This window comes from Dreissena polymorpha, chromosome 3 (genome assembly GCF_020536995.1).
Source record: "Dreissena polymorpha isolate Duluth1 chromosome 3, UMN_Dpol_1.0, whole genome shotgun sequence".
Taxonomy (NCBI): Eukaryota; Metazoa; Mollusca; class Bivalvia; order Myida; family Dreissenidae; genus Dreissena; species Dreissena polymorpha.
Window position 1 is genome coordinate 105,908,693 of NC_068357.1, and position 25,608 is coordinate 105,934,300.

At 40.5% G+C, this 25,608-nt stretch overlaps 1 protein-coding gene across 1 annotated transcript in view; it reads left to right on the plus strand.

Moving 5' to 3' along the window:
* The window catches only part of LOC127870837 (YLP motif-containing protein 1-like), an 83,438-nt gene that overhangs the window by 30,510 nt on the left and 27,320 nt on the right, over positions 1-25,608 (plus strand). The window contains exons 8-13 of the mRNA XM_052413370.1: positions 2,126-2,301; positions 11,524-11,918; positions 12,175-12,211; positions 13,529-13,640; positions 18,254-18,364; positions 19,639-19,758. Of these exons, the coding sequence (XP_052269330.1) occupies positions 2,126-2,301; positions 11,524-11,918; positions 12,175-12,211; positions 13,529-13,640; positions 18,254-18,364; positions 19,639-19,758 (951 nt within the window). The remainder of the gene's footprint in view (positions 1-2,125; positions 2,302-11,523; positions 11,919-12,174; positions 12,212-13,528; positions 13,641-18,253; positions 18,365-19,638; positions 19,759-25,608) is intronic.

Sequence of the window (25,608 nt, forward strand, 5' to 3'; positions counted from 1 at the left end):
ACTTCTATGTAGCTTCAGATAGCAATTTTATATTTGGCATGCATGTGTATATGGACAAGGCTTTTCCATACGCACACAAATTTTGACCCCTGTGACCTTGACCTTGAAGTTAGGGTCTGTGTTTAAGTTTCGAAATCTGCGTTTAGGTTTCGAAAAAAGCAAAAATGCTCATAACTTCTACCAAGCGTTTATAGGGGGCATAAGTCATCCTATGGTGACAGCTCTTGTTTAGATTATTTATAACTTAAATGATTGATTTGTCAAAAGTTTTTTTTAAATGATATAATTATCATTTCTTTCCTGTACTAATTTGTGAATGGTAGGGTTTATTACATACCTGTGGACTTATGTCCATAGATACATGATGAACTCTGGCTATGATCTCTTTGATAAACCACAGGCCTTGGTTGTCAGTGATGTCTGACTTGGTCATTTTTGTCTGTCTGACAAAATCCAAGGGAAGTAATAAGCTTTAAAGGGAGATGATTTCTATACCTGCCAAATGATAAATAGAAATTTTCTTTCAAAGCAGCGCAGTAGGGGGCATTGTGTTTCTGACGAACACATCTCTTGTTTATATATAGATCTCAATATTTAGTTTACTCCCCAGTCAGCTCTGTAAGTTGAACCTTAGTAAGTGAAAATAAATATATAACATTGAAAACACTTATTCTCAATTTTGAAGCATTTGTTAGCAAAACAACATTGATTTCCCAATTTTTTGTTAAAATGGAGCAATTTTTCTCATTCAAAAGGGACCTGGCCCCATTCTCAAAATAGTTAAAAAGACACTGTTAATAGACCTTTATAAGCTATTTTTATTACAAGAACATATGAATTTTGATTTGATTTTCTTACGAGTGGACTTAAGTTCCAAATTGGAAAACTTGATACTGTGAAACCATTATTATTCGTCCGACATTAATTTTCGCCTTTTTCGTCCTTCGCCGGATGGACAAATTCAAGATCCTAACGAACAATCATGTCCCATATTTGAAACAAATAAGACTGAATTACCGTAGGCATGAGGCATTTAAATCCAGCGTAATCCACGCATATACACAGGGCTCGAAATTAACACTCGCACACTCGCAAAATGCGAGAAAAAAAGATTGCAAGGTAAGTTATAAGCCACTAGTACTTTTTGCAAATAAAGAAATAGTGAAAAAAAACGAGTTATATTGCTTAATGCGTTCGACGGCGTGAACGCTAAACCGTAGGTCAATTTTTTGAACGTCCGAATACCCATATGCGTAAGCGCGCACCTTGTTTGTTGACTGGTATACTTATAATACAGATACACAGATGGTATTGATACAAAGAACATGAAACAGTCGACTATTCACACTCAAGTTAAATCCGGTTTTGACACAAAGGGGTGTTCATTATACAGTGTACTGACAACTGACATTTTCTGTAAAACGCGAATGCAATAAGGCTGTATCGAATGCGTCGACTTTGTTTAGGTATAATAGTGTTGATTATGCTAATTGATAACAACTTTATTACCCATTGTGTGTATTGTGTTTTTCAGGGGTGTTGCTGATTATACAGCCTACACGCGGCGAATCCGGATTAAAGACAATACTATTAAACGCAATTAAAATATGACGATGTGTGATCAACACCTGACATCATAACAAAGAACGTGTCAATATAAAGAAGTGAAACTGACATAAAATAATAAGGGACAGTTACTATCACCTAAAATAACAGACTTGTTAATTGGCATATGCCAAACAAGGCCCACCTCCTGCAAGTGACTACCAAGTGTCACCTCTCTTTCCCCAGTACGATTTTTTCGCAACTGCGTATTACATGTATTACAAACAAATCGGACGTTTTTTTCTCAAAACCAGAAATGGACGAATTTAAAAGCGGACGAAATAGTCATTTTTATGAAAAGGGCGAAATTTTGTGCCAACGAAAATAAATGGTTTCACAGTACTCAAAATGATGATGTCTAAAAGGTCCATTTTTGTTTGCACTTTGTTTTGGATCAATCTTAAAAATTAAGACTAAAATTACAATAAATAATGTTTCACGTCATGTGGCCTGGTTTTTGATACCCAAATCCAGCTCATCTAATGTTGCAAACTTTGTAATTTCATTTGGCAATTACCAGGATCGGAGGGACCCCTACAGACGTCCAGAGGAGCCCTTTGACCGCTTCAGAGCCCCAGTACGGGACCCGTATTACGACCTAGCTGACCCTTACTATGATAGAAGGGACCCCTATGCAAGGCCTGACCCTTACAGAGATCCCTACGCCCGCAGACCTCCCTATGATGACCCCTACAGGTATAGATGAATCAAATGAAAGGGAAAAAAGTTCTTCTATGCACATTGTTTGGATTGGGTTTCTAATTACTGTCATGTAAAGACGATACTTATGGATCATGCTTAGGCTATGAACAAAAATCCCATGTTTCGGGCAAGCGGACCCTACCTTGTGGAACCTATCAACCCAAGAGCGGTTTCTATGAAAAAGAGAGATTTTATTTTTTATAAAAAAAAGGGAACATTTTTAGCTTGACTATTATATATGAAATGTATATAGTGGAGCTATCCTACTTAACCCGGCGTGAGCGCTGGAATATTAAATTTTGTGTACCACCTCAAATATTTTCCTTGATGTATTGCTTTTATAATTTGCATACTACTTTACCAACATTCAGGGCATTTCATTTCATCTGGAAACTAGGAAGAGGCCCTAGCCTTGGAAATTAGGAAGTTTAAGCCCGATAAATGGCCATTTTGGGGAAAAAACTTTGAAATCATTTCATCACAGGTTAATCATTAAATCAATTTTAAACAGTCACAATAATAGTTTCAAACTTTAATTTTTTAGCTCACCTGAGCACAACGTGCTCATGGTTAGCTTTTGTGATCGTCTTTTGTCCGTCGTGCGTCATGCGTCGTGCCGCGTCAACATTTGCCTTGTTAACACTCTACAGGCCACATTTATTGTCCAATCGTCATGAAATTTGGTCAGAAGATTGGTCTCAATGATATCTTGGATGAGTTCGAAAATGGTTACATTTGCTTGAAAAACATGGCTGCCAAGGGGCGGGGCAATTTTCCTTATATGGCTATATATGGCTATATTAAAACCTTGTTAACACTCTAGAGGCCACATTTATTTTCCGATCTTAATGAAAGTTGGTCAGAAGATTTGTCCCAATGATATCTTGAATGAGGTTGAAAATGGTAACCTTTGCTTCAAAAACATGGCTGCCAAGGGGCCGGGCATTTTAACACTCTAGAGGCCACATTTATTGTCCTATCCTCATGAAACTTGGTCAGAAGATTCATCCCAATAATACATTGGAAGAATTCAAAAATGATGCCCTTTGGTTGAAAAACATGGCCGCCAGGGGCGGGGTATTTTTCCTTATATGGCTATAGTAAAACCTTGTTAACACTCTAGAGGCCACATTTATAGTCCAATCTTCATGAAATATGGTCAGAAGATTTGTCTTATTGATATCTTGGATGAGTTTGAAATTCGAAAATGGTTCTGTTTGCTTGAAAAACATGGCTGCCAAGGGGCAGGGCATTTTTCCTTATATGGCTATATATGGCTATAGTAAAATCTTGTAACACTCTAGAGGCCACATTTACTGTCCGATCTTCATGAAACTCGGTCTGAAGATTCATCCCAATAATATCTTGGAAGAGTTCAAAAATGATGCTGGTTGGTTGAAAAACATGGCCACCACTGGGGCGGGGCATTTTTGCTTATATGGCTATACAGTCAATCTTGTATTTAGAGACCACTAAAGGGAGTAACCAAAAGTGGTCTCTTAATAAAATGGTCTTTAAATAAAAAAAGGCCATTTGTTATGAATGCGGACCTTTGATTTTAAATCCAGATATCGGATTATCTCTTTTTGACACAGCGATTTCTGCTTTTGTAATAAAATGAATCTAAATATAAATAAAATGAATAAAACAATTTTTTACTTAAAATAAGTTATAGTTGTTCTCTCTAATTCTTAATACAATGTAAATGGTTTGCACGAAGAATGGGTTTTTCTGACTCCAAACTCATTCGCGATTAAATTTACGTGCACTTTTACTCTTCGACACTTCCAATTCCCGAATTTTCTCATTTAACGTTAATACTTTCCGTTTTGACATTTTAATTTCTGCATGTAAGCTTATATATATCTGACTCGATTATGGTACATGGGGAAATAATTAAAACACCTTGATTGAAAACTAAATAAACACGCCTGATTGGAAAATTTGCTAACCCAAACTAATTAATCAGCATAATAATATTTACATTTTTTACATTTACACTTTTTTTGCTACATGTTACCGATTATTAGTTTATTTTTTACACCTCTCGAGAACACTGTGAAAATGTTTGTTGCGTCGGCGCATTGTTTCTGCAATAAAATAGGCGATTAAATTTTTCACTTTACGTCCCAGATAGTAAACTCTTTAACCCGTAGACTGTTGGCAATACCTCACTGTATTATTCGACACCAACAATTGATACGCAGTCAGCATTAACACCGGTCAGAACCGGTCATCGAGACAAAGGAAAATGGCTGGTGTAACAGACTCTAGATGAGTCAATATACGCTCCGTGCTGGTGTGAAATCAAAACAAAGGTTAATCGTTCATGTTATTGGCTTAGATAAACAATCAACACTGATTTGTCCCTGAACAGTCAACAGATTTACCAATTTACCTTAATTCAAGACTCAGGCATCAAAATACACTAAAATCAGCAGTCACTGGTCGCGTAAGACAAAAGTCGCTTAATACAATATGAAAATATAGTTAAAACGCTCAGGCAGGATTTAAAGTGGTCGCATAAGACAAAAGTCGCTTTATTCAAGTTGTTGCAAGCACAAGATTGACTGTAGTAAAACCTTGTTAACACTCTAGAGGTCACATTTATTTTCTGATCATCATGAAACTTGGTCAGAAAATTTGTCCCAATGATATCTTGGATGAGTTTGAAAATGGTTTTGGTTGCTTAAAAAACATGGCCACCAGGGGCGGGGCATTTTTAGCTCACCTGAGCACAACGTGCTCATGGTGAGCTTTTGTGATCGCCTTTTGTCCGTCGTGCGTCGTCCGTCGTCAACATTTTGCCTTGTGAACACTCTAGAGGCCACATTTATTATCCGATCTTCATGAAACTTGGTCAGAACATTTGTCCGATCGATACCTCAACTGAGTTTGAAACTGGGTTATGCTGGGTCAAAAACTAGGTCACTAGGTCAAAAAAAGAAAAACCGTGTGAACACTGTAGAAGTCACATTTGATGTCCAATCTACATGTAACTTTGTCAAAATGTTTGTCTAAATGATATGTTGGTTGAGTTCAAAAATGGTTCCGGTCCGTTGAAAAACATGGCTGCCAGGGGGCGGGGCAGTATTCCTTATATGGCTATAGAGAAACCTTGTGAACACTCTAGAAGTCACAATTTTTGCCCAATCATCATGAAACTTGGTCAAAACATTGGTTTTATTGATATCTCGGATGAGTTCGAAAATGGTCCAGATCGGTGAAAAAACATGGCCGCCAGGCGGCGGGGCAGTTTTCTCTATATGTATGTAGTGAAAACATGTGAACAGTTTAATGTTTTAATAGCTTAATTACGTTACCTGCTATCTAATTGCTACTTACTCCAAAGGATGGTATTTTATCCGGAAGCTTTCTGTCCGAATCCCACACTTGTCATAAACCCGTCAGGTCAGGTCAGAACGGTCACATAGTGCCGTGTAACCAAAACGGATATTACCCAGAAACCATCACTCTTATTCCAGATAGCGTTAACAAGGCCAACATTTTTGTTGTTTACTTAATTGTTGCTCTGTTTCGCTGGATTCTTCTGTTTTACAGAAATAGAGAAGTTTTGAATTGTGTTAAAATATTCTCCGTATATATATCTGAATATTTCTGTATTGTTTTGTGATTTTGTTTGTTTGTTTAAGGCAAAAAATGCCTCAAACACGTGGTTCGTGTGGCCACATTAGAGCAGCTTGGGACAACCATGATAGCTGCCTTTCGTGTGCCGGATGCAACCAGGACAACTGCTGCCCTTTCTGTGAGAATTGGTCAGAAGATACCTGGGCCATCAAGCGTAGACCATTCAAGAGCCGGAAACGCAACATGCATGGCTCAGGTCAAAGTCAGGAAAGTTCGGATAGCCGTGACTTTTCCCCACACGACCTCGACCACATGCCATCAGGAGATGCCGTGCATCGGTCCTTGCCCGGTGACGACACCGGTCAAAATTTGACCGGTCCGTTCATCGGGAACGACCAGTTGACCGGTCCGGAGACTTCACCGGTCCGGTTACCGGTCATGCTATGACCGGTGTTGTCACCGGTCAACTGGTCACTGGTCATGCTATGACCCGTCCGGTCATTGACCGGTCCGGTCACCCGGTCTGGTCCCTGACGGGTCTGTTCACCGGTTATGTTATGACTGATCAGGTCACCGGGTACCGGTCTGTGCCACATACCGTTCCGGTCACCGTAGATGTTGACACTACCTTGTCAGTACTCCACAAAGGTAGACGCAGTCGCGTTTCTACTGTGAGTCACAGACGTAAACGCGTAGTGTCTGATGTTTCCGGCTACTCCTTCATCTCGGGCTCGTCGTCGTATGACTCATGGTCTACTTCAACTAGCCCTCATCATTATCGGAGTGGACGTCGTTCACACTCACCGAGTGTTTCTTGGCGTAGATTGCCTCGTAAAGAGCGATCACGCCAGCGCTCTGGGAGACGTTCGATCAGGAAACATCATTCCCAGCGCCGCCGAACAGTGTCTCGGCATCGCAGGGATAAGGGACATAGACCTTCCTTTATTAGGTGCTCTCGGACTCCTAGGTCCCCTAGGCGATCCTTCTCTGAGGAATCTAGTGACACCCTTCCATGTGTGTCGGCCTCTATTTTGGCCTCAACCTACACTTCAGCCGTTCCTATAACCACTGAGCATAATTTGTATTCAAACACTAGTTCGCATACATATCAGGCTCCAGGTACAGGGGTTAACCTAATCACTTTGGCTGCCTTTTCAGCCCCACGGGTCTCTTCCGCATTGCATAGAAGTATACCCCGGGCTGCCGCTACACCATCAAATCCCAATACTTTGTGGATCCAACAGTCGCCGGGAATCTTTGCCCCTTTTTCGACTGATCCTTTACCAGCGACCGCTGGTATTCAAAGTGAGTCTGCTGACTTGATCTCTGATAGACCTAACTCACCAGCTATATCTTTGATGGTGCCGGAAAACGATCCTCTCATGATAGAAGCGGATGAATCTAGTATTCCTACTTCTGTATCCACCGGTTTCAATCAATCCGATGCTCCCGCAGACGGTTTGATTGAGGCGGTGCGGAGTCTAATGAGGCCGAACTTTATTATTTGGCCTCTATCAAGCAGGTTTACGAACTAATGTTCAATACCTTAGATGAGGACTTCTGCCCCCGCCCTTCCTTGTCTCCCACAGGATCTGTGGTTACCGTTACAGAACAGGTAGCCTGCAGACAGGAGCCCGGCAGGATAAGTAAGGCGACTTCCCGAGTGGATCTCCGCCTTCCTATTGGCTCTTCCACAATGACTGTATTCCAGTCACTTGAGCCAGCCAATAAACCTTCGCCATCTCCATGGAAAGCCCCTAAGGAGCTGACGGAGCCTAAACAGATGGACGGCGGTAAAAGTTATAAGGCCCCGGTACCCGACCCTTCTACCGGTTTGGACCTTTCCAAACTTCCGGTTCCTGATGCTGACATTAGTAAGCTGTCCCTTACAATGCCTTCATCATCTACCCATACAGCAGTCCCTCTTTCCCTGTTGGAAAATTGGGAGCTGAGAGAACACCGTTCCATAGGTCTGGCTAACCAGCTAGATCTCATGGCAGCCACAGCCTTAGACTTGGTTTGGGAGCTCTCTGATTCAATCCCAGAGGAGCTCCGTGCCTTGTTGTTACACCTTTCACGTACTATGCAGTGTTTATCACACAATGCTGCGTTGTCTATGTCTGAGATGTTTAGGCTTCCGAGAGACCTCATCCTCTCTTCCTTGCCCAATAATTTCCTTTTGGAAACAGGCGTTAACTCCCTTCGAACTGCTCCACTAACAGCAGATTCTCTGCAGAAGAAACGCTTTTCTGTCAGGACTTCAACGCTCGTAGCCTCTGCAAGGAGAAAGTCCACCAGAGCAGTCTATGATGCTCGCTGGAAACTCTTCTCTAATTGGTGTGTTCGAGGGAAAATTGATCCCCTCAATCCCTCTGCTAGAGGCATAGCAGATTTTCTAATCTATCTCTTTGATGATAAGAAACTTTCTCTTAGCTCCATCAAAGGATACAGATCTGTGCTTTCGCATACCTTGGCTTTTCGTAAGTCATCACAAGTCTGTGCTGACCCAGCCATTTCGGAACTGATCCGAGCCATGGAACTTAAACGTCCTGTGTCTCGTTCTCTTACCCCCAAATGGGATTTGGCTTGTGTTCTTGGATCGCTTATTAAAGCTCCCTTTGAACCCCTTAATCAGGCTTCTTTACAGTTCCTAACCTGGAAGACCGTTTTCCTTCTTACCATGGCTTCAACCAAACGTAGAAGTGAAATTCATGCTCTTTCTATCGAAGAAAGCCATCTTCGTTTTGATTCCTCCGATGGCTCCGTCACTTTGTTGTGTCAGCCAGGATTCCTTGCTAAAAATCAACTCCCCTCAATGGCTTCTAAACCCTTCAAGGTCCCAAGTCTTTCTAGAACTTGTGGAAATGAAGATGAAGATAGACTCCTCTGCCCTGTCAGGTCTTTGAAGTTCTATCTTAGTAGAGTTAAGTCTATTCGAGGTTCTCGCAAGAGACTCTTCATTCCCTTAAAAGGGGGGGGGCGATGTGTCTGCGGCTTCTATTTCCCGTTGGGTAGCCTCGACTATAAAAAGGGCTTACTCTTCTCTTTCATCAAGGGATTCATCCCTTTTTAAGATTAGACCGCATGAATTACGAGCAATGTCGGCTTCGTGGGCGTATATTAATCATACCCCACTCTCTGACGTGCTTCAAGCTGCTTTCTTGAGGAATCAGACCACCTTTTCATCTTTTTATCTTCGTTCTCTGGAGTGCCAACAGGACAACTTGTATCTGTTGGGCCCCCTTGTGGTTGCACAAACAGTAGTATCTTCTACGGCATAGGTATATTGCACTTAATTAAGTTAATACCGTAATAACGAAGATTAGCTGAGAACCCGTGATATGGGTTCCGCTGTGATGGGGAGATTTTCGCGAACCTTCCCGCCGCAGCTGCAAAGTCAGCAATTAGCAGGTAACGTAATTAAGCTATTAAAACAAATTTTTATAGTAAAATTCATTTTAATTAGTAATTACTTACCTGCTATCGGTAAGTCCCACCTCCCACCCCGCTCTTCGTCTAATATTTTCATATTGTTTTTTGGAATAAGAGTGATGGTTTCTGGGTAATATCACGTTTTGGTAACACGGCACTACGTGACCGTTCTGACCTGACCTGACGGGTTTATGACAAGTGTGGGATTCGGACAGAAAGCTTCCGGATAAAATACGATCCTTCGGAGTAAGTAGCAATTATATAGCAGGTAAGTAATTACTAATTTAAATGAATTTTACTATAAAAATTTGTTTTAGAAAGATAACCTGTACATACTTTCTAATACTGGTAGTTAACTCCCTTGTTAAAACCTTGTTAACACTCTAGAGGCCACATTTATTGTCCAATCTTCATGAAATTTGGTCAGAAGATTGGTCTCAATGATATCTTGGATAAGTTCGAAAATGGTTACATTTGCTTGAAAAACATGGCTGCCAAGGGGCGGGGCATTTTTCTTTTATGGCTATATATGGCTAAAGTAAAACCTTGTTAACACTCAAGAGGCCACATTTATTGTCCAATCTTCATGAAATTTGGTCAGAAGATTGGTCTCAATGATATCTTGGATGAGTGTGAAAATGGTTACGTTTGCTTGAAAAACATGGCTGCCAAGGGGCAGGGCATTTTTCCTTATATGGTTATATATGGCTATAGTAAAATCTTGTTAACACTCTAGAGACCACATTTATTGTCCGATCTTTATGAAACTTGGTCAGAAGATTCATCCCAATAATATCTTGGACGAGTTCAAAAATGATGCCGGTTGCTTGAAAAACAAGGCTGCCAGGGGGCGGGGTATTTTTCCTTAAATGGACTTATGGATCTTCATAAAACTTTTCAGTATATTTGTTTAAATGATATCTTGGATGTGTATGAAAATGGTTCTGGTCTGTTTAAAAAACATGGCTGCTAGGGTGTTCACTAGTCATGAAAGTTGGTAAGCACATTTTGTTCTAATGACATCTAGGGCTGCACAGAACAGGTCAGTTCCTTTGAATCTCAGGTGAGCGACTTTGGGCCTTTCGGGCCCTCTTGTTCCTTATATGGCTATATATGGCTTTAGTAAAACCTTGTTAACACTCTAGAGGCCACATTAACTTGGTCAGAAGATTCATCCCGATAATATCTTGGAAGAGTGAAAAAAATGCCGGTTGGTTGAAAAATATGGCTGCCAGGGGGCGGGGCATTTTTCCTTATATGACTTTAGTAAAATCTTGTTAACACTCTAGAGGCCACATTAACTGTCCGATCTTCATGAAACTTGGTCAGAAGATTCATCCCGATAATATCTTGAAAGAGTTCAAAAATGATGCCGGTTGGTTGAATAACATGACTGCCAGGGGGCGGGGCATTTTTCCTTATTTGGCTATTGTAAAACCTTGTTAACACTCTAGAGACCACATTCATTTTCCGATCTTCATGAAACTTGGTCAAAATATTTGTCCCAAAAATATCTTGTTATCTCAGGTAAGCGACTTTGGGCCTTTCAGGCCCTCTTGTTTTGCTTTTTTTTCACCTGAAAAAAAGACAAGTGTTTTTGCCCTTATTGAAAAAAACCCTGAAGTTCACCACTAAAAAAATGTTATGCAAATGTATTAAGTTTTGTTGGGAAAGTTGACCTTGGGATGGTTGTTGTTTGATTCGTCATTATCAAATCACCACATTGAGTTCTTAAAGTGGTCAGTTGAAGGCATTGGATTGAAGTCAATACTTGTTAGTATTGTAATCAACAATTTACTTTGTTCAAATTAACACTTTTATTCTTCTTTCTTCATGTAACTTGTTTACAGTATTTGGCTAAAAAAAAGTTGTTGTAAAACACATGGTCAAGTTCATCCAAAAACTTGGTCAAATAATGATATTCACAATTACTTTTAAAAAATTCTACTTTAAGGTCTTAGTAGTGTACTAAATCAAACTAAAACAATTGTAGCTAATGAATGACCTTTACCCACCCTGACTTTTTTAGACCCCCTTGCCATTGTTTGTTTTGTCTAAATCCCTAAATATAATATGTTTATATGACTTATAATGATATTTTACCACATTTCTTATTTTGAAAACTAGGTATATTTTTTAATGGATTTATAATTATAATTGGCCACCTGGTATTCATTATGAATATGTTCCACCCAGGCGGTACGAGGATCGTGACCGATTCGATGCCTACCGACCACTCCCGTCTGATGAGGACAGGGCAGGATTCCGGCCCGCAGAGACAATAGACTACGGGCACCGGACAACAGCAGGGGAACCGGCAGAGGAGACCAGCCGGTTCCAGGCACCAGCAGTCATTGACTACGCACACGGTACCGGCGGTCCCAGCATTCGGAATCCAGGGGCGGGAGAAAAGGGGGAAATAAGTTACCCTCATGATAAGCTGGAGGGAAGGTTCGGTCAGAGGGGTGAGACTGGATACCTGCCCGGACAGCGCCCTGACGGGTTTTCCCAAGATCGCAGTGAGCCGGGATATATGCCATCAAGGTCTGAGCAAGGCTATATGCACGGGGCACCACCACCATCACGTCAAGGTAGGGGTGCAGCTTGGGAGAAAACTAGGGATTCTTGTAAGTTTGCAGAGCTCCAGGGAAAGAGAAAAAATTCAGTCAAGGGCTTAATACTCATGACATAAATGTATGCCTAAAATACTTTTTTTTCAGAAGCATTGTATTATGCTGTATCTATAATACTTTTACTAATACCATAAAAACAATTATCAGAGGGGAATTGTTAGTTTAAGGCTTGGTTGGTTATGTATATTACCTGATAATGGTGTACATGTTTCAGATGACCAAGAGCGATACAGACCTCCACCTATGGAAAGGTACTTGTATACCCTTTACAAATAGTCACTATGTGATGCACTTGAACTTTTGATATACTAGTACTTTATCTGTTAGTATTATTTCATAAGTTTAAAGGCCCTGTCCACAATTTTTTTTTAATTATGGAAACGGAATCAGTTCATACATAGGAAAATGATGCTTATTTCCATGAACAATACACCCTATTACTATATATGAATAAGTTAAGGTTAGAAAATTACTGGTGCATATAGAACACAGACAGTCAGTGAGAATATTTTATTGATGAACACTTTGTTTTTTGTCCTTTACATATACAGTTAAAACACACATATATTTATCGATATCTCAAAATGTCAATGTGAATAAACCTTATTAATCAGTAGTATATTGATCTCACCTATATGGACATACAAACCATACTTGTGTTGTTTTTTTATGTCCCCCACTATAGTAGTGGGGGACATATTGTTATTGCCCTGTCTGTTGGTAGGTCTGTTGGTCTGTTGGTTGGTTGGTTGGTTGGTTTGCGCCAACTTTAACATTTGCAATAACTTTTGCAATATTGAAGACAGCTACTTGATATTTGGCATGCATATGTATCTCATGGAGCTGCACATTTTGAGTGGTGAAAGGTCAAGGTCATCCTATAAGGTCAAAGGTCAAATATATGGGTCAAAATCGCTCATTTAATGTACACTTTTGCAGTATTTCAATATTCAAGATAGCAACTTGATATTTGGCATGCATGTGTATCTCATGAAGCTGCACATTTTGAGTGGTGAAAGGTCAAGGTCATCCTTCAAGGTCAGAGGTCAAAATTATGTGGCCAAAATCGCTTATTTTATGAGTACTTTTGCAATATTGAAGATAGCAACTTGATATTTGGCATGCATGTGTATCTCATGGAGCTGCACATTTTGAGTGGTGAAAGGTCAAGGTCATCCTTCAAGGTCAAAGATATGGGTCAAAATTGCTCATGTAATGTCACTTCTGCAATATTGAAGCTAGCAATTTTATATTTGAAATGCATGTGTATCTCATGGAGCTGCACATTTTGAGTGGTGAAGGGTCAAGATCAAGGTCATCCTTCAAGGTCAAACATCATATAGGGGACCATTGTGTTTCTCAAACACATCTTGTTCACAATTGAAATGCTTGTAATTATAATGCTGGAATATGAACTTGTATGCTTGAGTTGTGGTGCTCAACTAACATATACAGATGCTGAATAAAAGGAACTTCATAATTAACTTGAAAGTTTGAGGATGAAAACCATAACCATAATAGAGACTTATATGTATTATTTGCTAATTGCACCGTTTGTAACATTTAAGGAGTTTCCCATCCCCCTTCATCAGTCGCAGCCAGTTCAGCCAGCCCCCTGCAGCCCCTCCTGGACCCCCTCCTGGGCCCCCACCCATGGAGACTAAGCTGGAGGTTGTCAAGGTGAGGGAACACATTGTGATGTTGTAACCCTTTACCACTTAGATACGGATTTGGATGTATTTTTAGTCCATTAGAGAATCTTATTAAATGACAAAACTTTATTGCTTTATTCAAGTTTTAAAGGCTTCATTTCCAACTTAAGGTTATTTTGAGCAGCAAACAGCATAATACCTGAACAGCCTGTGGGTAACTTGCAGGCTGTTCTGGTTTTATGCTGGTTGCATATAACCTTTTTGATTATGCTTCTGAGCGGTAAAGGGATAACCCGCATTTTGGGGGTACATAGGGTACATATATATGGATAAGAGAATGATGCACGTCAAAGGCAGACACATTTTGTTTGAAAATAATGAAGTTATGGCCCTTTTTTATGCCCCCAGATCGTTAGATCGGGGGTATATTGTTTTTGGCCTGTCTGTCATTGTATGTGTCTGTGTGTGTGTGTGTGTCCCAAAACTTTAACCAAAACTTTAACCTTCTTCATAACTTTTGCAATATTGTACATAGCAACTTGATATTTGGCATGCATGTGTATCTCAAAGAGCTGCACATTTTGAGTGGTGAAAGGTCAAGGTCATCCTTCAAGGTCAAAAATCAAATATATGGGGATATATTGTTTCACAAACACATCTTATTGACTTTAAAATTAGAACAAGTTTGTGTCTGTTGTAACATCTTGGAACTGCTGGTGCAGATTTCATTGAAACTTGGTATAAATGTATGTATAGATAAGAGGTTGATGCATGTCAAATGAAGATGCAAACCATTTGTCAATAACAGTGTTATGGTGCTTTTTAGCTCGACTATTATATATGAAATATATACAGTGGAGCTATCCTACTCACCCCAGCGTTAACGTGTCCGTTGGCGTTTCCGTGAGTGTGCAAATGTTAAAGTTTGCGTACTACCCCAAATATTTTCAATGTCCCTTGACATATTGCTTTCATATTTTGCATACTTGTTAACCAACATGACCCCAACCTATAAACAAGAGCAGACCACTGTATCAAGCATTTTGACATAATTATTGCCCCTTTTATACTTAGAATATGCATATTATTGATAAATCTATGTTAAAGTTTGCGTACTACCCCAAATATTTCCTGTGTCCCTTGACATATTGCTTTTATATTTTGAATAATTGTTTACCAACATGACCCCAACCTATAAACAAGAGCAGACCACTGAATCAAGCATTTTGACAGAATTATGGCCCCTTTTATAGTTAGATAATTTAGCATTTTGCTTAAATTGCCATAACTTTTTTATTTATGATCAGATTTTATTAATACTTTGACAAAACAACACTTACCTGAATACCACAATGGATTCCACCCAAACAATACCCCACGCCCCAACCCAGAACCCCTGCCCCCCCCCCCCCCACCCACCCACCCACCCACCCAATTTTTATTTTTTTTTCTCCTTTTTTTTTATTTTTGAAAGATCATCCAATAAATTACCACACCCCACATTATACCCCCCTCTCAACCCCCCCTACCCCCCTCCCCCACCCACCCCCCCCCCCCCCCAAATTTTTTTTTTATGCCCCCAGTAGGGTGGCATATAGCAGTTGAACTGTCCGTCAGTCAGTATGTGTGTTTAACATTGGCCATAACTTTTTCAATATTGAAGATAGCAACTTGATATTTGGCATGCATGTGTATCTCATGAAGCTGCACATTTTGAGTGGTGGAAGTTCAAGGTCAAGGTCATTCTTCAAGGTCAAATGTCAAATATAAGGCGTCTGTCCGTCCAAAAACTTTAACATTGGCCATAGCTTTTTCAATATTGAAGATAGCAACTTGATATTTGGCATACATGTGTATCTCATGAAGTTGCACATTTTGAGTGGTGGAAGTTCAAGGTCAAGGTCATCCTTCAAGGTAAAAAAAAAATAATTAAAGCGGTGTTCTCATGAAGCTGCACATTTTGAGTGGTGGAAGTTCAAGGTCAAGGTCATCCTTCAAGGTCAAGGTCATCCTTCAAGGTCAAAGGTCAATTATTTTTTTTATATTTCAAAGCGGTGTTATCATGAAGCTGCACATTTTGAGTGGTGCAAGTTGAAGGTCAAGGTCATCCCTCAAGGTCAAGGTCATCCTTCAAGGTCAAAGGTAAAAATAAATAATTCAAAGCAACGTTTTCATGAAGCTGCACATTTTGAGTGGTGGAAGTTCAAGGTCAAGGTCATCCTTCAAGGTCAAAGGTCAATTTTTTTTCAAAGCGGCGCAATAGGGGGCATTGTGTTTCTGACGAACACATCTCTTGTGTTTTCCTTTTTTTATTTTTAAAAAATCGTCTTATAAATGACCACACCCCACATTATACCCCCCTCTCAACCCCCCTACCCCCACCCCGCCTCTCAACCCCCCTACCCCCACCCCCCCTCCCCAATTTTTTTGTTTTTTTGTTTTTTTAAAGATTGTCTAATAAATTATTGAATATGAACAATTTTCCCATGATGGCTTACGTTATACTGTAAAGCACTCGAATAGTCAAGCGCGCTGTCCTCTGACAGCTCTTGTTATGCCCCCCCTATCAAAAGATCGGGGGTATCATGACTCGAAGATGACCCCTATTGATTTTGAGGTCACTAGGTCAAAGGTAAAGGTCACGGTGACCCAAAATAGTAAATGGTTTCCGGATGATAACTCAAAAACGCTTTTGCCTAGGATCATGAAACTTCATAGGTACATTGATCATGACTAGCAGATGACACCTGTTGATTTTGAGGTCACTAGGTCAAAGGTCAAGGTCACGGTGACCTGAAATAGTAAAATGGTTTACGGATGATAACTCAAGAATGCTTATGCCTAGGATCATGAAACTTCATAGGTACATTGATCATGACTCGCAGATGACCCCTATTGATTTTCAGGTCACTAGGTCAAAGGTCAAGGTCACGGTGACCTGAAATCGTAAAATGGTTTCCGGATGATAACTCAAGAACGCTTATGCCTAGGATCATGAAACTTCATAGGTACATTGATTATGACTTGCAGATGACCCCTATTGATTTTGAGGTCACTAGGTCAAAGATCAAGGTCACGGTGACCCGAAATAGCAAAATGGTTTCTGGATGTTAACTCAAGAACGCTTATGCCTAGGATCATGAAACTTCATAGGTACATTGATCATGACTCGCAGATGACCCCTAATGATTTTCAGGTCACTAGGTCAAAGGTCAAGGTCACGGTGACTCAGCTTAGAAAAATGGTTTCCGGATAATAACTCAAGAACACTTACACCTAGGATCATGAAACTTCATAGGTACATTGATCATGACTCGCATATGACCCCTATTGACTTTCAGGTCACTAGGTCAAAGGTCAAGGTCACGGTGACTTGACTCAGTAAAATGGTTTCCGGATGATAACAAAAGAAAGCTTACGCCTAGGATCATGAAACTTCATAGGTACATTGATCATGACTCGCAGATGACTCCTATTGATTTTCAGGTCACTAGGTCAAAGGTCAAGGTCACAGTGCCATAAAACTTATTCACACAATGGCTGCCACTACAACTGACAGCCCATATGGGGGGCATGCATGCTTTACAAACAGCCCTTGTTTTATAGGATTTTTTCTGCATTTACCTGTATCTCAAATAAGATATGAGTCATGATAATTACCACAGTTGTCCTCGATCAACTGGGGCTGAGTCACATTCAAGACACATAAACCTTGAGGCAAGGTCAAATTCACACATTGGAATCAAAAATCACAAATTTAATGATTTATCACGATTTAGCCATTACTTCACTATGCATCAATGGATTATGTTATAACACTCTACACTTGTTCTCCTTTATCTAGCTGTGTGTCACAGGTGATACTGAAGACTTAGGATCAAGGTCACTCAATGAGGTCAATTGTTACAAATGCTGATTGAATATGCCTTATTTTGTTAGGTTTCTAACATACATCAAGGGATTCTCAAATGTTCTGATCTAATTGTTGATGGTAATCAGGCAGTAAGACCCATGTTCCTAAGGCCAAGGTCAAGGTCACACACATTTTAATGCAGGCTGTCTTTTAATAGCAAAGTTGTTTTTCACCCATCCATAAACAAAATTTATTTGGTGGGGGATAGCCATTTAACAAATTTGCTTGTTATTTTAGTGTTATGTGTTTTTAAAAGACAATTTAGTTTGAAACAGGATAAGCAAAATACATGACAAGTGCTGTCTATATCCCTTAATTATGCTCCCCCAAATTTTTTTTTGGGGGGAGCATATAGTCGCCGCTTCATCTGTCCGTGTGTCCGTCCGTGCACAATTTTTGTCCGGGCTATTTCTCAGCAACTAATGACCGGAATTCAATGAAACTTTATGGGAAGCTTCACTACCAAGAGGAGATGTGCATATTATCAGCCGGTTATGATGATTTTTTACAGAGTTATGGCCCTTTCTATAAAAAAATTATTGTCCCCCCAACTACTATGCCCTCCTTTCCTTTAATCTGCATATATAGTGCAATATTGTGACAAAAAAAACCTTTGGGGAGCATCACCTGTCTCCGACGGTTTCTTGTGTTTATTGAATAATAATACTGAAATTGTTAAGTTAATTTTTACCCTGAAGCTTAGCATTAGCTACCATGTTTTCATACAGATTGAAGATATCCTGTGTTCCCCCGGTCGCATGTCACGACCCCCGCAGATTGTTGTCCTAGTGAGAGGTCTGCCTGGGTCTGGAAAGACGTACGTCAGCAAACTGATCAAGGTGAGACATTCAGTGAAATATTGAGACTTGTTCTGGGAAAACTGGGCTTAATGCAATTGTGTAACATGTTACCTCAGATTAGCCTGCGACGCTTTCTGCCTTTACTGGAGTTTTGTTTAGAAGAGACTTCCTTTTAGCGAAAAATTCCATTAAAGCGGAAAGTGTCCACACAGCTCAATCTTGGACAACACTTTACGCAAATGAATTAAGCCCAGTTTTCCCAAAATGAGACTCCATTGATCACAGTTTACAGATAGGTTTGTCAAGTATGAGGTTCTTTATTGAAGATTTACTAGTTCTTTTCTAAGGTTCAACATCTTGAAGTCTGTAAACAACATACACAAGCTAGAGATTATATGTTTAATATACCCCTGCAAATAAGTGTACAGGGCTTATCAGGTCTTTTTCTCTTCAAAATGGGAATTTACTCTAAATTTGAAGAAATATTGTTTTATATATACGTTTTTAACATTTGCCAAAAAACATACATAAACCTGTTAATATCAAACATTAATAGTAAAATTGATGTAACAACTTAAAAAGTCTTGATTTATAGACTATTTCTCATCTCTTTAAATGAACAAAAATAAGTACGATAAATTGGGATTTTTTTTATGTGTGAAGAAACACAAACTGTTCCATTGGGAATATTACTCAATAATGGCTCTGAAATATTTTTCTAAACAGTAATGGACATTTAGGAGTTGCTATGTGTTGGTTGTCTGGTCGGTTATTCTGTCTGTATAGATGTTATAATTGTGTGGATTAAACTACCACCATATGTCTAAAACGATGCAATTGAAACTTCATATATGTCATTCCCATGAAATGTAGATGTGAATGTCATCTTTTTAAAGCACATTGAACCACACACTCCCGAGTTATATGTGCATACAGTGTCGTACCAGACTGCATAGGCTATTCAGGGACAACATTTTCGGCCTAGACGGGATATTTGTTAAGAAAAGACTCACTTATAACAGAAAATTCCATGAAATTCCATAAAACGGAAAGTGTTGTCCCTGATAAGCCTGTGCGCTCTGCACATCAACACAGGCTAGTCTGGGACAACACTTCTCACGTGCATTAAGCATGCAGATCATATATTTGGACAATAATTTTGGAGTTCATAATTATTACTTTTAATTAACTGCCTTGAAGTTTAATCTTTATCGGCACCTGTATAAATGCCAGTTTGAAGACATTCAGTCAGGTTTCCCTAGTGTTGTTTCAGTCTGGAATAATTAATGCGTGATGTTTTTCTGTCCTATCAGGATAAGGAAGTGTCGAAGGGGGGCAGTGCGCCGCGCATGCTGTGCCTTGACGACTACTTCATGATTGAGGTAGACAGGATTGAGAAAGACCCAGACACAGGCAAGAGAGTCAAGAAAAAGGTATGGAATATATGAGCTGAGTTCTGGGAAAATAAGACTTGATGCATGTGCGTTAAAGGGACTGTCAACCACGACGACGTAGAAAAAAAAAGTTGTACAATACGGTATTTTTTTTACAATTATTAGTTTATATTGATTAAAATAACACGACTGGTATATTACATTACTTGAAAAAAGTTGTTAAGTTTTCATATTTTCGGTATATTTGGTAATAAATTTTAATGTCATAAATACAATCCTGCTATCCCTAGCTATACCTTTCTAGGTGGGTCAGCTTCTCCAGAAATCTTCAAGTGCCGGAATTTGGGCACCTCTCTAACTGAAAACAGATGAGGTTAAACATAGTACAATGTAACCTAACCGGAAATCAAGAACCGTAACTCTTCTTACTTTTCACACTGTGCAGATCGCCATTTTTTATTGGCTTTAAATTTGGACTTTTTGTTCAATTCTGCATGGTGGATTTGGGTTTGAAATGGATGAATTGTATAATTGATCATTTCTACTTCATTCAGAAATCTTTTCTTGTATTATTTTGTTGATAATTAATTGTTTTTCACATTTTGCCGGGTTTTTACATGTGCTCATGAATTGAGCACGAGGATTTCGTGATTTATGTCAACTAGTTATTGACTGTATTATGCAGTGTGAATAATTTGTTTAACTGAATATTTCAGTTATTTTGTTCGTTTTACACTGTTTTCTTACGTGGATTCTTTTCTTTTTCTAATTTCAGAATAAGAATGAATTTACAAACTAGAGGTTCACGTGGTCACATTAAGGATTCGTAGGATTCCCACAATACTTATTTGTTATGTACTAATTGTACCTTTGATCATAAATGCTCTGTTTGTAGTGCGTGGGACGATGCGACGTGGCAGAAAGCAATTCATCGCAGAACATTTCTGAGCAGAAAACGGGCAGATAAACCTTTATCAGATGAGAAATTCCCGGTGACTACAGACAAGTATTTGCATCATCAGTCACTGGGTATAGGGCAAGATGAAGATCGTACTATGCTAACTTCGTTAGAAAGTCGATCAACATCAGACCACATGGTGACAACCGTCAGCCGGTCTATGCCCGTTGGCATTGGTCAAGGACTACGACCAATGCCGGACCATTTAGCAGCCGCCATATGGTCATTGCCTGGTGACAACACTGGTCATAGTATGACGGGTATGTCACCGGGTAACGAACCAGGGACCAGTCCGGTCACCGGTCCATGGCACCGGTCCGTGGTACCGGTCCGTGGTACCGTTCACCAGGGACCGGTCCAGTTACCAGCCAATACCACCGGTCACCAGGGACCGGTCCGGTCACCGGTCAATACTACCGGTCAATACCACCGGTCATCAGGGACTGGTCCGGTCACCAGTCATCTATCAACAGTGGCGGGTCCGGTCACCGGTCAATACCACCAGTCACTGGTCACCAGGGACCGGTCCGGTCACCGGTCAATACAACCGGTCAATACCACCGGTCACCGGTCATCAGGGACCATCAACAGTGACCACCGGTCACCAAGGACAGGTCCGGTCACCGGTCAATCCTACCAGTCACCGGTCAGTTCTACCTGTCACAGTTCATCGGTCATAGATCGAGAAAGAGACATCGATCATCATCATCGATATATTCCTCTTCTTCTTTAAAGGCATCTGAGTCGTCAACAAGTACTGAGAATAGAGGTAGACTTCGTACACGATCTCCTTCATCGAGTAGTCCTCATTCACGCGTCGATATGATCGATACCGATCATCTCGAGACTCTAGGAGACATTATTCTAGGAGACGTCGTTCCCATCGAAGCCGATCTGTTTCTCGGCATGGTAAGGATAAAACTCGTAGTCATGCTTCACGTAGACAGTGTCGCTCTGACTACCCTTATCCTACACAGTACTATCCTGTCTCGGATTGTAATGTAGCTGTACCCTATGTACCAGATCCAGTTTCCAGTTTAACATTAACAAATGTTGCTGTGACTGGTACTACTTCGCAGACCTTGTCTTCTGGTGTTTTTCTCACCACTAAAGATACTTTCTCTGCTCCATGGGTATCAGCTACGTAACCTATTTGGGTACCTCCTGCTACGGCACCGTCTAATCCGGACACGTTATGGCTTCAAGATTCGTATAGACAATTTGTACCAGTCAATCCAGATAATTTACCTTCATCTTCCGGTTTTAAGTGTCAGGGTGTTAATTGTGTAGATGGTCATAACATCATTGCCAGATACTCACAATCTGGTGCATGATAATCGACCTAGTATTTCCACTTATGTTTCCGCTGATTCTATACACACTGCTGGTGTTGTAGACAATGAGGCGATTTCAGAGGCAGATTCCAATGATGACACTTATCAATATTTGTCATCAATTAATCAGATCTATGAACTAATATTTCAACTCTTGGTGATGATTATTGCCCAAGACCTGCAGAGATGTCTACTAATTTGACGATCTCTATCACAGAAAATTAGTTCGTACATTTGATCCCAACAGGCTTTCTAAGGCTACTTCTCGCCTATATACATGCCTTCCTATTGGTTTCTACTGTCTTATCAGTTTTTCAATCTTTGGAATCAGCTAATAAGACCATTCCTAAAGAGGAGAACTGTGGAAAGTGCCTAAGGATTTATCTGATCCTAAGCATAATGAACGTACTAGAAGCTACAAGCGTTCTGTACCTGATCCAACTTCCGGCTTGGATTTTGCCAAATTACCGGTTCAGGATCTTGACATCAATGAGCTGTTGCTTAATATGCCTACTTCTTCAACTTCTGTTTCTGTTCCTTATTCAATGTTGGAACATTGGGAAGTAAGAGAACGCAAATCTTTAGGTCTTACCAACCTGATAGATCTCATGCTAGCAACTATTTTGCAGTTGGTGTGTAATTGGTCGGACTCGGTTCCTGAAGAACTTAGTGATTTGTTAATTCATCTTTCACTAACGACATTGTCCCTTTCACATAATGCTGCTTCTTCAATGTCGGAGATGCTAAGGATCCGTAGAGATCTTATCCTTTTTTCTTTAACTAAAGATTTTCTATTAGAACCGGGTATGAATTCTCTAAGAACGGCACCTCTCTCATCAGGACTTCTTTTTGGTGGAAGGATGAAGACGCAATTTCAGCGGAGAAGATGATCAACTTCATGCTTCTTTAGCTAGAAACAACTCTGGACAACGCCAAGGGGCCTTTAAGCGACCTGTTTCTAGACCAATGGCAAATCTAGTAGTTAAGAAGGATAAGAGGAATAACCTTTTCTCTAAAAGGCCTTCCCTGAATCCTCGGTCAGTTCCTAACCAACAGTCTTCATTCAACAGACCTTCTGTTTCTCAGAAATCATCTGTTAAGAAATCTGGTAGGAAGAACAAGTCTCAGCCGGATAAGAGTTATTCCAAACCTTTTACCGGCAAGGGCGGACCTCCTGCTTACCAGCCCTAGGTACCTACCCTTTCTGCCGACTTCTCATCCGATGCCGGAAATACCAGTAGGGGCCAGACTTCTACATTTTTAAATCGTCGGCTTTGTATAACAAAGGACGCTTGGGTTCATTATCTCGTTACTGAAGGCCTGACTTTTCAATTCGAAAACAGACCTCCACTCTCTCGCGTCCCTGTAGAGCTGGTATCTCCGCATCCAAAGATTCCAGAGTCCATTCTCGTTTTTTTTGGAAAAACAGGCGGTAGAAAGGGTTACAGACCCTTATTCTCCAGGATTTTACAGTCGTCTTTTTCTTGTTCATAAGAAAAATGGTTCCTGGAGACCAGTAATAGACTTTAAAGTTTTCAACACGTATCTACTCAAACCAACTTTCAAGATGGAGACTCCTTCCTTCATTAGGAATTCCATCAAACCTCTACACTGGGGGGTTTTCTTGGACCTGGGTGATGCGTACTTCCATGTTCCTATACACCCAACTACCGGAAGTACCTTTGTTTGCATTTCGAGGCCAGGTATACCAGTTCCGAGCGATGCCAATTGGGTTGGCAACAGCCCCTCTAGTCTTAACTAAGCTTATGGCTACAGTAGGAGCACATCTCCGTGTTCACAGTATTCTGCTTCTTCAGTACTTCGACGACTGGCTGTTACACCAGCTCGATCGTCAATTGCTTCTGCAACATCTGGAATTTTCTTGGAAGGAACTCCTATTATTAGGGCTCCTTTTAAATGCATACAAATCAGACCTCATTCCATCTCAAGATTTCACTTTTGTGGGAATGAACTTCTTGACTCACATCAACAAGGTCAGAGTGTTTCGTCAACATATATCAGACCTTCTGGTGAAGGTCATTTGGGTTTTGTCCCAATCTCATATAACAGCTCAAGAGTTCCTATCTCTCAACGGTATCCTGAGCTCAGTAGCAGACTTTGTGCAATTAGGACGTCTGTTCCTTGGTCTTCCTCAGCATTACCTCTCAGCTTGTTGGAAATGGTCTCTGGACAATATGTTATCGCAGATTCCTATTCTTCCGGAGTTAATACCACATCTTCAGTGGTGGCTAGACGAGGAGACTCTCTTGGCAGGAGTGCCCCTTCTTCCTGCGCAACCGTCTTTGTATCTTATGACGCACGCGAGCAAGGAAGGGTGGGGGGCTCATCTGGAACCACTCAGTCTGACAGTTTCAGGGTTGTGGTCTCATCATGAGTCACATCTGCATATCAACAATCTAGAAATGCGAGCGGTATTTCTAGCTGTATCTCATTTACAGTCACATCTTCGAGACTCTTGTGTGATGGTGTCAACAGACAACACATCAGTTGTGACTTGCATTCAGACACAAGGGGGAACACATTCTCACTCCCTGTATCTGGAAACCAAGGAATTACTTGTTCTTTGCAAGACCCTCAACATTTTTCTTCTGGTCAAATTTATTCCAGGTCGTCTCAACGCCCTGGCAGACGGGTTGTCTCGCAAACACCAATTACTTCCATCGGAGTGGACACTTCATCAGGAAGTGACCAATCAGATTTTTCTCATGTTAGATTATCCTCTAGTCGACCTATTTGCAACCAGACACAATCACAGATTTCCTCTGTATGTGAGTCCGGTTTACGATCCAGCAGCTTGGGCAGTAGACCCGCTTTCGTTCGATTGGGACCAACTGGACGCTTACGCTTATCCCCCACCCATTCTGATTCCCCAAATATTGGCGAAAATGAGGGTGAGTCTGTGTCGCATACTCCTAATCGCCCCTTGGTGGCCTAGGATATAGTGGTTCAACGATCTTCTCAGTCTCCTGTACGATTATCTTCTGTCTCAAAGAGGCAGACTTCATACGGATCCAGCAATGTTCCACTTGCACGTCTGGCTGTTATCAGGCAATCTCTGCAGAAGAAACGCTTTTCTGTCAGGGCTTCAAACCTTGTTGCTTCTGCAAGGAGAAAGTCCACCAGAGCAGTCTATGATGCTCTATGGAAACTCTTCTCTTATTGGTGTATTCGAGGGAAAAGTGATTCCCTCAATCCCTCTGCTAGACGCATAGCGGATTTTCTAATCTATCTTTTTGTTGATAAGAAACTTTCTCTTAGCTTCATCAAAGGATATAGATCTATGATTTTGCATAAATTGGCTTTTACTCAATCATCACAAGTCTGTGCTGATCCAGCGATTTCGGAACTGATTCGATCTATGGAACTTAAACGACCTGTTTCTCGTACACTGGCGCCTAAATGGGATTTGGCTTGTGTTCTTGATTCTCTAGATCAAGCTTCTTCACAGTTCCTAACTTGGAAGACCGTTTTCCTTCTTACTATGGCTTCAGCCAATAGGAGAAGTAAAATTCATGCTCTTTCTATCGAGGATGGTCATCTTTGTTTTGATTCCTCAGATGGATCTGTAACGTTGTT